At 39.7% G+C, this 13153-nt stretch overlaps 1 protein-coding gene across 2 annotated transcripts in view; it reads left to right on the top strand.

Moving 5' to 3' along the window:
* The window catches only part of rbfox3a (RNA binding fox-1 homolog 3a), a 55727-nt gene that overhangs the window by 21661 nt on the left and 20913 nt on the right, over positions 1–13153 (top strand). For both annotated transcript variants that reach the window (XM_041067197.1, XM_041067196.1), the window contains exons 3-6: positions 3734–3787; positions 7902–7994; positions 10283–10343; positions 11758–11811. In XM_041067197.1, the coding sequence (XP_040923131.1) occupies positions 3734–3787; positions 7902–7994; positions 10283–10343; positions 11758–11811 (262 nt within the window). The remainder of the gene's footprint in view (positions 1–3733; positions 3788–7901; positions 7995–10282; positions 10344–11757; positions 11812–13153) is intronic.

Raw genomic sequence — 13153 nt, 5'->3', positions numbered from 1 at the left:
ACATCTTTTTGTATTTAAAATATTAGTTATCTATAAACATGATGTTGGTCAATCACATTCAGTCTCATGTATGTCACGTCAATGTTTTGGCTGAAGCCAAGGATGTTTGCTTGTGCTAGCAGCAGGATGCTGGCTGCTTAATCACAGGTGTCATTCATAACGAAGATTTTCTGCATATATATACAGTGGTGGAAAATAGTTTTCGGACACCCCATGCATTTGTGATATATTGCATTAACAATCAGTCTTAAGTTTCCAAGTGCAATTTGTTTTTGTACAGTCACAGCCACAATACTAAACCAATCCTAAAATCAGCCATTAAAAACTTAAAATTGATTAGCTCCATAAAAAGACTTTGAGTATTGTGGTACCACTGACCCACTAATGAAGATCGTCCTTTTTATTGAAGACAATTTTTGCTAGGGTGCTTTGTGTCTATATAAAGCCAGCACATTTGAAAGTTCTTCAGATCAAAAATGGCTAAAACAAAGAACTTAACACGCCTAAAGATAAAGATTCACAGCCAGGAAGGGTACAGCTGCCGCCATATAGCCAGAAAGTGCAGATGCAGTCCCTCAGCAGTTGGATACACACTGCAGAAAGGTTGTTAAGAAGCCCCTGATCAACAAGAGGCAGAGGTTAGCTTGGCGCTGCTGGGCCCAAGCACACAAGGACTGGACAGCCAGGAACTGAAAGAAGATTCTGTGGTCGGATGAGTCCAGTTTCCAGCTTAATGCTCCTCGTGCTAATGTGAGGGTATGCAGAAGGTCAGGTGAGGCATTATCTCCAGCATGTACAGTACCTACTGTCAAGCATGGTGGAGGCGGTATCATGGTTTGGGGATGTATGAGTGCTGCTGGCGTTGGTCACCTCACTGTCTGTGATGGCACATTGAACTCTGCTAAGTATTGTGCCATTCTCCAAACCCACATGCTCCCTTCTGCACTGTTCCGTCAAGGTCGAAACTGGATGTTTCTGCAAGATAATGCCCTTGCCACGCATCCAGGTCAAGTAGAACTTGGCTGCGGGAGTACAATATCCAGGTCTTAGAGTGGCCAGCTCAATCCCCAGACATGAGCCCCATTGAAAATCTTTGGTGGATAATCAAAAGGTCTGTTTCAATGTGGAAACCAAAGAATTTGGAAGAATTAAAAATAGTAATTCAAGAAGAATGGGAGAAGATTACCCCTCAACAGTGTGAAAGGCTTGTGGAGAACACACCAGCCAGGATTAAAGCGCTACTGCCTGCTAATGGCAAAAGTACTAAATATTAATTTTGTTATGTGATGGGTTTTTTATTTTTTGTTCAGTTTTGAACGCATTCTTTGCTATTTGTGAACTTTGATACCGACAATGTTGAGAACTGACATGTTGACACCATCAAGAATTTAGTTTTGCTAATTTTTTTCTTGATAACAATAAACAAAAGAAATCATAAGTTGCGCGTGCCCCCCCGGACACATAAATCTGGGTGGCACAACAAGCCCTTTCCACAGACTAAGCCCCTCCCCCTTCAAAACAATGTGAGCATGGCAAAGCAGCTGCCTACGGCTCTTTCTTCGTCAGCGAAAAAACTGCGAAACTCAACGCGAACTGCTTGGCTCTGTGCTGAGGGGTTAGCGTCAAGTGTTGCATATTCTGTCAACACTCCGTTCACTGGAAACGTAAGTGTTTTGGACACATATAGTGTCCAAAACCCATATGAGAAACAATCTGGCTGACATACAATAAGATTTAAAAGGATTACTTTCTGGACATGTAAATCAAGATATCAAATTGTAATAGAAGTGGAAATATTGTCAATTTCCTTTCCCTATTTTTTTCTTTTTTAACAGATATTTTTTTAATTTACATGTTCGTAATAAAATAATCAAATCAGAATCATGTCAGTACAGCCACACAATATATATTTTGATTTTATAGTATTAATATTGTTTTTAATCTACATCAATAAATGAAACAAAATGACATTTAGAACTACATGTGCGAGCTAATGTTTTTTTCTTCTTTTATCAGAGGAGTTGAAAACTAATACTTTTTTGTGGATGTTGTATTCATTGATAGATGCAACTACTCAACAGTTAATTTTTATTTAATTTGTGTACATTTTAGTCATTTACATTAAAAACACACTGTTTTTGGGTAGATTCCCCAAAACTATAATGGAAAAAATATAATTCCCAAAAATTAAAATGGAAAAAACAAAATTTTGGGAAAAAATAAAATGGAATTTATGGGGCCCTAATTTTAGGAGATGGACCTCAGTCTAAGAGATGGCGGCGTGTAATGTGTCACAGCGTGCAGTTCACACATCGGGTTTAAAAGCGACAGTGTGGAGACATTTTGTTTAAATGAACCTTTATATTTTCTAAATGCTGGGAAATTGCTAAAGTTAATAATAAAGAAAAGAGAGATAAACGTGTTTTACTTCAATGAATGGATATTTAAAAATATACATTATTTTACAAGTAACTACAGAGTCAGAAAAGAAACATTCTATGTGGGAAAAAAAAAGATGAATCGAGATGCATCGATAATTGGTGAATTGTCGAATCGTAACACTGTGAATCGTAATCGAATCGTATCATGAGGTGATTTAGATGGCACACCTCTAGTGTATACATATGTGTGTGTATTTATAAAGAGATATATAGATAGATGTGCATACATCTAAATAAAATATACTGTGGATGCTCTCTGGGAGGAAGCCCTTTGGTGTCAGAGGTCCACCGTGCTGACCGACCATGTGTAATAAGACGTCCATAAATCAGCCTGTACAGGTCTGATCCTATTTTCATTTGTTTCCATATCTCTACTGTACATTCAAGCCCATGATGAGAGCAGCAGCTGCTGGAGTGTTTACAACATTTAAAAGCCATAAGGCAATACTTTATCCTATTTAAACCCACACATATGACAACCGTACATTTACCACCAGCATCTATGTGCTGGAATGCATGGTCACTAACATCAAGTTTCATTCTACGTAATTAGCCAATTAAAGTGAAGCATGGAGCCAATCAAGACCATTAAGAGCTAGATCAGAAGAGAAGCTATAGGTACCAAATGCATGGTTAGACTGCTGAGAGAGGGCTTTAGCAGGTAATTACTATGAAGGTCTGCACTGTGAGAAGATAAACAGACCTATGGTTTATCCCTTAACTCTCTCTCACCCCTTCAACCCCCCCCCCCCATTTTTTCTTCTAAATGAGAGGTCCTCCTCTGACTCTACTAGAAATATTCTGGCTCTGCTCACGGGGAGAGGAAAAGCGAGATGATGAGCATCATTAAGATCAGCGGTGCATGCCGAGGCATTGCACTGCTATAGCGTCTGCATCCACCATCGTAATGTTCATTAACACTGCATAGCCCTAGTCCCCAACACACAAACACACACACTTCTTTATTACCACAACAGAGCAAACACAGCATTAAACAGCATTAAGAGTAAATGGATATTTTATTAATCTCATTGTAGGGTGAAGAGGAGTTTGTTAATTCGGAGCATTGACTGCTTCACCTTTTTAGTAGTGAGGGGGAGGGTGTTCAAGTATGGAGTGTAGTGTTTTTTAAGTTTGAGTTTACTGAGTAAGTTTTTTTATTTTATTTTATTTTATTTTATTCTATTGTAGGGTAAGAGAACTGTGCAGGTCACCATGTTCTAATTATTGCCTTCCTCTCTCTCCTCTCCTCCTCATCCCCTGCCCTTCTTCTCTCTCCCTGTCTTCCGCAGCAATTTGGCAAGATTTTAGACGTGGAGATTATTTTTAACGAGCGAGGCTCCAAGGTAAGTGCACCGTAACCATACATTCCTGAACACCCTCACACACATTTTCCAGCTGACTGTATTTGTCTCCTGGCCTCCTTTTCTCTTGTAGTCCTCCACTCATCTGACTGTCCTCACAGCTCTCTTTCCCTCTGTCTAATAGTAATTATGGACCTATCAGTGGCAATTGCCTCCAGGCAGATTTTACACCTTACCAAACTGTCATACATTGTGACGTACAATGAATAGCTCCCACTTATCTTAACGCTGACGCTAGGATTCACACAGTCTGCAAACACACACACACACACACACACTGTCTTGCCTGGTTAGCTCCCCAACCTGTAGTGCTAAAAAGTATGTATTAACAGTATGCTAATATTCTCAACCCACCTAGAATCCAGGACAGTATTAGGTCTGAAAATAAGATGGAATTGAGATCAAATTAAAACACAGCTGAATCATTTTTACATAGAATATATCTAGATATATATCTATATATCTATATATCTATATATAGATATATAGATATAGATATAAATATAGATAGATAGATAGATAGATCTCATCAGATCAGATATTGTTGTTGTTCAGATTTAAGTTTTTACATTTACTGTGCTGACTGTGCCGCTCCACCACACTTTAACCCCTGCATATAGCACCAATAATTCCAAAAGTTATACCAGTAATATTAGAATAAATAAGGTCAGTTATGGTAGCATTGGGTTTTTCTCTCTCACCCTGAACTCTGTGAATGATATAATATTAATTAATTAATACATATATTAATTCTAAAGTTTTTACCCGCTAAGACATTCCTAAAGAAGATATGTTCAATAAATCACTTGCTCTAGTTAATAAATATTAACTACAAACTTTGTAATGGATTTACAACTAGCTGGTGCAACATAATCCTGGTAGGATTACCAGGTACATGTTCTTGTGGAATGGCCACCATAAATAGCCACTGACAGAAAGCAGGCTGCCAACAGAAACCAAGGCTTTGTGAAAAGAATATTCAGGATATCCTGGTCCTGCTCAAAGGATATGGGACAAAAACACCACAGTAAAAGCCTGCACATAGTACTAAATACTGAGGACAAATATAAGGAATAGCAGGTTACAGCTGTAAAATGATTTTGTTCTCCGTATCTGTTCCTTTATGCCTAATAAGAAATTTACTTTTGATTTAGCATGATCATTAAAAGGTAACAGAGAAAGATGTGTATATGTCATAGTCAGCACCCTATCCTGGAAACCCACTTACTCTTTCTTTCCTGTTCCTTAGAGCATCCCATTCCTTAGAGCGCCTTTGAACAGAATTATTTATACATGAAAAGAAAGCAGACCACCTGCATTAGGCTGAAGAGCAGTGAACATACCCATACATGGCAATAGAATGTCAGAGGGATTAATTTCACTCCCACTTCACAGTGTTAAATGTATTTTTTATCTGCTCCCCTTCTCAAGGGTGGGCCTGTGTGCCTGTTGTGATCACCACAAGGCAGTGAATCCTGTATATGCATACAAGATCACAACACCGGGAGCCGTGCGCACATATTATCTGGCGAAGCAATTACAGTGCAACAACTGGCCCAGGATACATGAGCTAAAAGGATTGGCTCTCCGGCCAACAGGCATGTCTGTTAAGCATATCAAATGCAGTAAACTAAACTCTACAGTGACAAAGCAGACCGGGACCAGCAGTGTCTGTCTGTATGAGTCAATCCACAGCAAGTGTTTGTGATCCAGCTCCGTCCCCGGCTGCTGGAGACAGTCTGCTGCCATTCTACCCAAGAGAGTGTGTGTGTGTCCACTGTGGACTGTGCAGCAGCAGGTCTATTTTTGCAGGATCAGCACCATTTCATTTGTGACTGACTGACTTGACTTGACTTTCTGTACTAAAATATTGGAGCTGTGCTGTGAGATCAGCTATGTTTGACATTTGAAATAAGTCATGACAGAGGAATTTAGAGGCACAGTGGTTTGTCGTTTTGAAGTTGCTCATCCGCAAAGCATCTAAACAGGCTGCAAACATGTATTCAGGACAGACTCTCCACTCATGTGGCACTGTTTCAGTGTCCATTGCAGAACCACAAGCTACCTGAAACGAATAAAGTCGAAAATGAAATGGACAAAACTACTCTAAGACACAGGTATCTGGTTCTTCAGCGAATTCTAGGGGTCCACAGAAGTCATTATAAATTCACCAGAATCAATCTCAATTAGACAATGTAAAGACAACGATGTAACCATAGACTCCAGAAAAAGAGTTTTAATCCAAAGTAGACCAACAGCTGGGTGGAGCTGAGAAACATCAGCCATCAATCCAGGGCTGAAAAGTTTTTTTTTTTTCGTTTTTTTTTTTTTTTTGAGCGGTTTCATGAAAGTCTCTCTCATTACCTTCCACCTTCCTTTGCTTTTGCACCAGTTTAATGGTGCTAGACTGAAAAAGTAGTGATAAGGTGAAGAACTTTACTGACATCCATCAATCATGATTATTGTATTTCTCTCTAATATGATTGAACAGGATTGCATGAAAAATGAAAGCATTATGTGGGTAGAAAATGTTATCCACAATCTGGGCCACTAGTTTACTTTATGTCGGGCATTGTAGAATATTCCTTTTAATTTTTCCACGTTAGCTAACATTATGCTAACATTAGCAGAATATTATGGTATTTCACTGTCATCGGGATTTGATACATTGTGACCAGCATACCATTACCTTCAGTTACCACCACTTGATGCTAGAGGCCATTGTGTCTTTTGCAACCATCATGTGGTACTACCCAAAAGGGATTCAGAAAAAAGGGTAACTTGCTAAGTCTTCTCTTGTGTAATTGTTTTATATTTACTCATTATTTGCACTCATGCAATCCTTTAATGTGCCTCTTAAATGGGTTAATTCATGATTTATTGATATGTGATACAACTGCCAAGCCTCTATAAAATTAAGCTGTGTAATCACAGTCACTTGAGACTGTCGCCCAAGAAAAAAAACATGCATGAGTTATGTGTTCTTAACTAAATACAACCTATATTCAACTAACAAGCCACTCCTAGAAGGCACTTAAGCCACATTATTTTGTCATATAGTTTGAAGGACTTGTTGCAGAACTATTAAACTCCCATATAACTTACACACACTGTAGATGAAATTAGGCTATAAAAGTAGCACAACAGAAATCTTGCTTTAAGTGTCCACAGGAGACTAGGTGTGATTAAACAGGTGCTCGTGACTCTAAAATGTCTCCCTGCAAGTTCCTGAAGAGAGAGATCCTGATTTAAGTTCAACTAGGTTGAAATGTAACATTAACACCCTCTCACCGAGGCAATGATCAGTGATAGCAGAGAGGATTTTTCAGCTCTTACTCTCTGCCTGCTTTAAGCTCATTGACATAGCTAGGCCAGGGTTTTGCAGTGGAGGGTTCGGGGGCATGTTTTACCCACTTACAGGCTGTTTGAGCGAGCTGCATCTCCAGGCCCAGTCTGAGGCACCGACAGGGTGTCATGAGCAAGCTACGTCCTGGGGCTCAGACAGTCACAACTGACTGATCCTGTGGAGATTGTAATTGTATGGCACTTATCTGCTCTCCCACAGGGGCCTCTGCACACTGGCAGAGCAGCTGCATCTTACAGCAAACACACAGACACACACAAAAAAGCATATGCACATCCCACACTCCATTGTGCGTGTGGAGGTTCTCACTTCATCTGCTAATTTGGTTAGGTCCAGTTGTTTTTGTAACTGCATGTGCAGCAGAGTCTGTGGTGCTAGAAGGACGAGAGAATAAAAAAGAATGCACACACATACACACACTGTGATGAGGTGGTAATTTAATATACATAATTTAATTTAAAATAGACAGAGCTCTTGTCTGTGGTTTGATGTCCTGTGTTCCCAGCTTTCCTTACTGCAACTCCAGCTCTGTTTCTCATGTTTGTCTAACCAGCCTGATGTCTCTCTGGCTTCTGCTTCTAGATCTAGGCCTCCTCCTGACCTGCAGCTCTCTCATCTGTGCTTTATGTCTTTTTCTTCTCTCTTTCTTTCCCCTGTTTGTTTCATCCTTTCATTTCGGGACTTCTTTCCTTTGTCACTTGATTTTTCAACCCCACCTCCTTGCCACTGCAGGGCTTTGGGTTTGTAACATTTGAAACGAGTGCAGATGCTGATCGTGCACGGGAGAAACTAAATGGTACAATCGTAGAAGGACGAAAAATAGAGGTGCCTTCCTTTTCCTGTCTCTCCTTACTTCCTGTACCCCCTCTTCTTCTTTGACTCCCCTCCTCCTCCCCCTGACTCTCTCTTTCCTTTCTCTGCCTGCCTGATGTTTCCTGCAGTACTCCATCCCTTCCCTCTCTTCCTACATCCATTTCTTCTCTCCCACCTGCCTGCTGCACCTTGAACACTGCATGCCGAACCCTGATCCGTAAGTGTGTGTGACAAAGAGAAAGACAGATCTATTCAGTGGCATGTGAGCGTGTTGCAGTGTTTTTGTTGCTGTTGTTGTTGTTGTTGTTGTTGTTTTGGCATAAATGTTGAATTCTGATTTGCTTCTGATAGATTTTGTTATGTGTGTTTGTGTATGTGGCATGTGTGGTGCACTGCAGTGGTTTTTGACTTTGAGTTAAACATCCATCGTTTAAAATGAACTCCTTCCAAATGACAGTCAGTGATCTACCAGTGTACCTTACACCTGTTCATACTTGTTGCCCTGAAACCTTAACAGTTAGTGTCCCATTTTGATGTCACCATATTTTTTTCATGGGTTAGGGTTTGGGTTAGTTTCATTTTTGATTTTTTCCACTTTAACTCATTAAGGTTCATCTAATAGAGGAATTACAATTACCTGACAAACCCATAAACTCACATGCAGCACCCCTTGTGTCTTAGAAATCATGTTATATATTCTGCTGCTACTATGTTTTCCCATTAACATTGTGCTAACGTAAATGTAACGTAAACATAAATGCTGCCTGCATTGGAGTCAGAGTGGATGGTGGGTGTACAAAACACAGGATTTTGACACCGGACACCAGGGTTCTAGTGGTGGTTCGGTTTAGGTACCAAAGCACTTTAATTTAGGTTCAAGAAACATTCATTAGCTTGCTGACAAAGCTGAATTATGCTTTTGTCACAATGAGCTCATATTGTATTGCAAGAGCAAATACTGTTGGAAAACAAATGACATTCTGACATATTAACAATTTAGTGACTTGGTGAACAGAAAATGTAATCTGGGTCATTTCCTCCATAACATATTTGCTATTGAGAAATTAGCGGTATATGAATGTGATTTCTGGGAGTCAAAGTTGCATGCTGGGTTAACTCCGCTTAGGGCCTGTGTGAAAATAATTTGGGGCTCCTGTTGTGAAGTTATTAACAAACAACAAGTGTGTAAAATAAAGTTCGATCCATGCTTTGCGTTTAGGTAGCACCAGGAGGCATAATGCAACAGTGACTGCACATGAAATGTATGCATGCAGTTTTGCAACCCTCACAATATTTTGTGACTTTGCAAACCCTTGAAACCATTTTACAACCAAGTGTAGCCCTGGACATCTTTCTCCCTTCAAATCACCAAGATCAGGCTCAATAGGGAAGTTTTTTCTTTTTTTTTTTTTTTTTTTTGACTCTTAAATTGAAATCGTTGAGATCTTTTATAACTGCGTCCCAAACTTCAATGTCTGTGTGTATTCATTCCAGTTTTCACATTTTGTTTTGAATTTTCTGTCCTTAATTTTCTTGAAGAGACTGTCCTTCCATAAAAAAATGACCCCATAGGTTGTTTGTTCAAGCATCTTATTACGACCCATAGTTACATTTCATATAAATAGTCATGTGTGACAATATCCCCAAAACAATATGTTTACGTCAAAGACACAAATCCCTCTGGAGGCCATAATAATTATGATGGCCATATAGACCATGTACAGAGAAGGTCAGGATGGATGGATGGAGCAACAAAAAATTGGACTACTTTTCATTTCCCGTTTCCAGCTTTGTTTCTTTTAACCATGACCACAGCTGTTTTAACTGTTAACCATGTGTTTGTTATTGTAACCATTTGAAATGTAACAGAGCACTTACCAGAACGCAAACCATGATCCCTCCCTAAACCTAAACACTTTGTTTGTGTGTTTTTATCATAGCATTGTTACATCATAAAAGGGTTATGTTATTCTTTAACAGTGATTTTTAACAGTTTATCTGCGGCACATCTCCTGCCACTGTAGAGGTGATATTTCAGGTAACTATGGGTCCAGGGACAAATGACCTTTATGGTTGTTTAAGTTGGAGGACTGGTTCTTGAATGTTACATTTTGTTGAACATCAGATAATTTCACTCACTGCATGTAGCCTCACTTGCTGACATGATAAAATTCCAGCATGGCACGGAGAGTGGTTATGATTATCCAGTTATTTGCTCGTTTGTATGTTTGTGTGTGTGTGTGTGTGTGTGTGTACGTTTGTGTCTGCCCTCACATTAATCTCTGTCTGTTTGCTGGCAGGTCAACAATGCAACAGCCAGAGTAATGACCAACAAAAAGGTGGCAAACCCTTACACAAACGGTGAGACTTTAGCTTTATTTCCTATCGTCCAAGCGCCTGTGCGTTTCATGTAATTGCTGCTTTCCTTTAATTTCTCCCATTCTTATGCTTCTTCTCCGACTCATTTGTTTCACCCGTTGTCCCCACTCTCTAGTTTTCTATCTCATCATTTGATTTCACTGCCAGTATCAGACCTGGCTACATTACAGAGCAACAGATCTTGTGGTTATACTTATGAGAAGAAGTAAATCATTATGATTCGATTCTAGCCACTGAGCTTGCACTCTGAAGGGAAAGGAAACCAAAAGCTGCAAATGGAAGCCAGGCAGCAGATTCTGCCTCTACACAAAAAGAGTTGTTCAGATTTGATTAATGAAATCAATATTTATCAGAGAGGCATTCAATTTGGTTTGAAATATCACGCAAATAGCAAAGTGAGATCTTTTCTTGCCAGGGTGAAGAGAAAAGGGCAGCAGAGAAAGAGGAAGACTGGAGAAAAAGGAGGGGATTTCAAGCAGGGGCAGGGGTGGGGGGTGGACCAGGAGAATTTGGTAGATGGAAGAGAGAGTGAATGGGTAAATGAAAAGAGCCAATAAAAAGAGCCAGGAGTCATTGGTACAGAGGGAGAGAAGGGCCTTTAGGGTGTGTTTCTCTCCTCCATCCCTCTCACAGACACTCATTCGTGTGGATGGAATGGAAGAGTGATGGAGGGAAAGAGGGAGTGAATGATGGAGACTGTGAAAAGTAAAAGAAGGAAAGAGGGGGAGGGGATGGATGGGGAGGGAATTAAATGGCCAGACACACACACACACACACACACACACACACACAGATGTACACTTTCATCCTGTTTGAGGGTGGAGACACAGAGAGAATCAGCCCTGAAGGGTTTCCCATTCGTCACTGTCATCAGGCCCCAAACCTGCACATACACAAATACACACACGCGCGCACACACACACACAACAGATAAAACAATGTGACACAATATTTAGATATTAAAGAGAGTACTATATGTCATTGTCTCAAAAATTATTTGTGTGTACTGTATGTATGATTTTTTTAAATGTATATCTATCAGAAACTGTTGTATCTACCAGTCAATGCATCTCCTAAATGTTAAATGAAGCTTAACCATGAGACATGTTTTATGGAAACATGATTTAACAATCAGCCAGCAAAGTTACTGCAAAATATATATATACTGCAAATATCTTTAAATTTAACATTTTGATGCAACATTTTGAGGACATACAATAAAACCCCTCACTGGATGGACAAAAAGCAGCAAGGACTGATGTTCTGATGGTTTGTATAACATAACAGTAGAAGAAAAGAAAACAGTGTAGTAATTCTGTAGAGATACAAGTTCATGCAGGAATGCTAACATCCACCCTGTTGTGTGTTGTTGTTGTTGTGTGTGTCTCCTGTGCAGGCTGGAAGCTGAATCCGGTGGTTGGAGCAGTATATGGTCCTGAATTTTATGCAGGTAAAGAATCACACAGCTCTGAATAGATGAATGCATTGAAGGACATGTACTGTCTTGTTACATCCATCCAATATTTTTACATTTCCTTCCATGTGATGTGTGAAAGACGTGTGAAGAGATGTTTCTGGATGTGTACACTGTAAGACCTTTGTAACTGTAACACCATAAATTAAGGAAAAATGCCAAGAAAATGAGTTCAACAAATACAATACGTTTTGACAATGTTATGTTATTTAAATTAAAAGTTAAAACTTAAGAGTTAAAACTCTTATACCCTTTGCAAAAATTTAAACTCTCTCTCAGTTTCCCAAGAATGATCCTTTAAAATTCAGTTTGGAAAACAGCATTTGACTATTTTACCGCACGTGTACATTCCCCACAGTAAAGCTAAAAAGATGACCTGGGAGCTAATGATCTAAAACATAAAACACATGTGCAATGTTTGTACTCACAAGTCCACAGAGGACAGGAGAACAACACCAAACACGCTACCACTCTGAGAGCTACGCTAATGTCGCTAACGTGCGAATGCTCTACCCGCGATCAGTGCGTGGGCCTGCGAACGGCTTGGTTTCACATGGTGGAAGTGCTGAGACGGTCCACTCCCCCTTTAACTGCTCTGCTTTTTGCTCATTAGTCTGAAATCTGTTCATTCCCAGACAGCTTTACAGCACTCCTCTAAATAACCACCCTGATAGAGGCCATCCATCTCTTTTATTTCTCCTTCCCTCTTTCCCTGCTTTTCTGCCTCTGTCTCTCCATCCCACCATCTATTCCTCCATCCACCAATCCAACAGCAACCATCGATGCCTTCCTCTAATCCCTGCATCCCGTCTCCTGTTAATTACATTTATATACAACTAATCTGCAGCAGTAAAACAGGCCTACGTTTGGAAGGAAACGTAATGAGGACATGCTGTTAATTTACACAAATATGTTGATACTGAACATATCAGTAAGATGCAACATATTAATTGATTTATAGTATCATATCAACTTGTAGTGACTGAAACCTTAAACTGTGTTATGGTTCTGTTTAGACTCACGGCACCTGGTTAAAGTTGGGGAAAAAAAGTTCACACTGACTTCAGACACCATACCATGTGTTTACCATCTTCCTCTAACCTTAACCAAAGTGCTTTTGTTACCTAACCCACGGATGGGACTGTGGACTCGAACCCAAAACCTATTCCATGTGTCCAACAGCACATACTTACACACCTGTGTGTGTAATGTAACATCACTGTTGCATTAGCTAGTTTAACACTAGTCTATATTTTTATTACATTCATTTTCTATCCTCCTAAACCTAAATTCAATTTAAATACACAGTAAGTAGTAG

This window comes from Toxotes jaculatrix, chromosome 21 (genome assembly GCF_017976425.1).
Source record: "Toxotes jaculatrix isolate fToxJac2 chromosome 21, fToxJac2.pri, whole genome shotgun sequence".
Taxonomy (NCBI): domain Eukaryota; kingdom Metazoa; phylum Chordata; class Actinopteri; family Toxotidae; genus Toxotes; species Toxotes jaculatrix.
The sequence above is the reverse complement of the archived record's forward strand: the minus strand, read 5'-3'. Positions and strand labels throughout refer to the sequence as shown.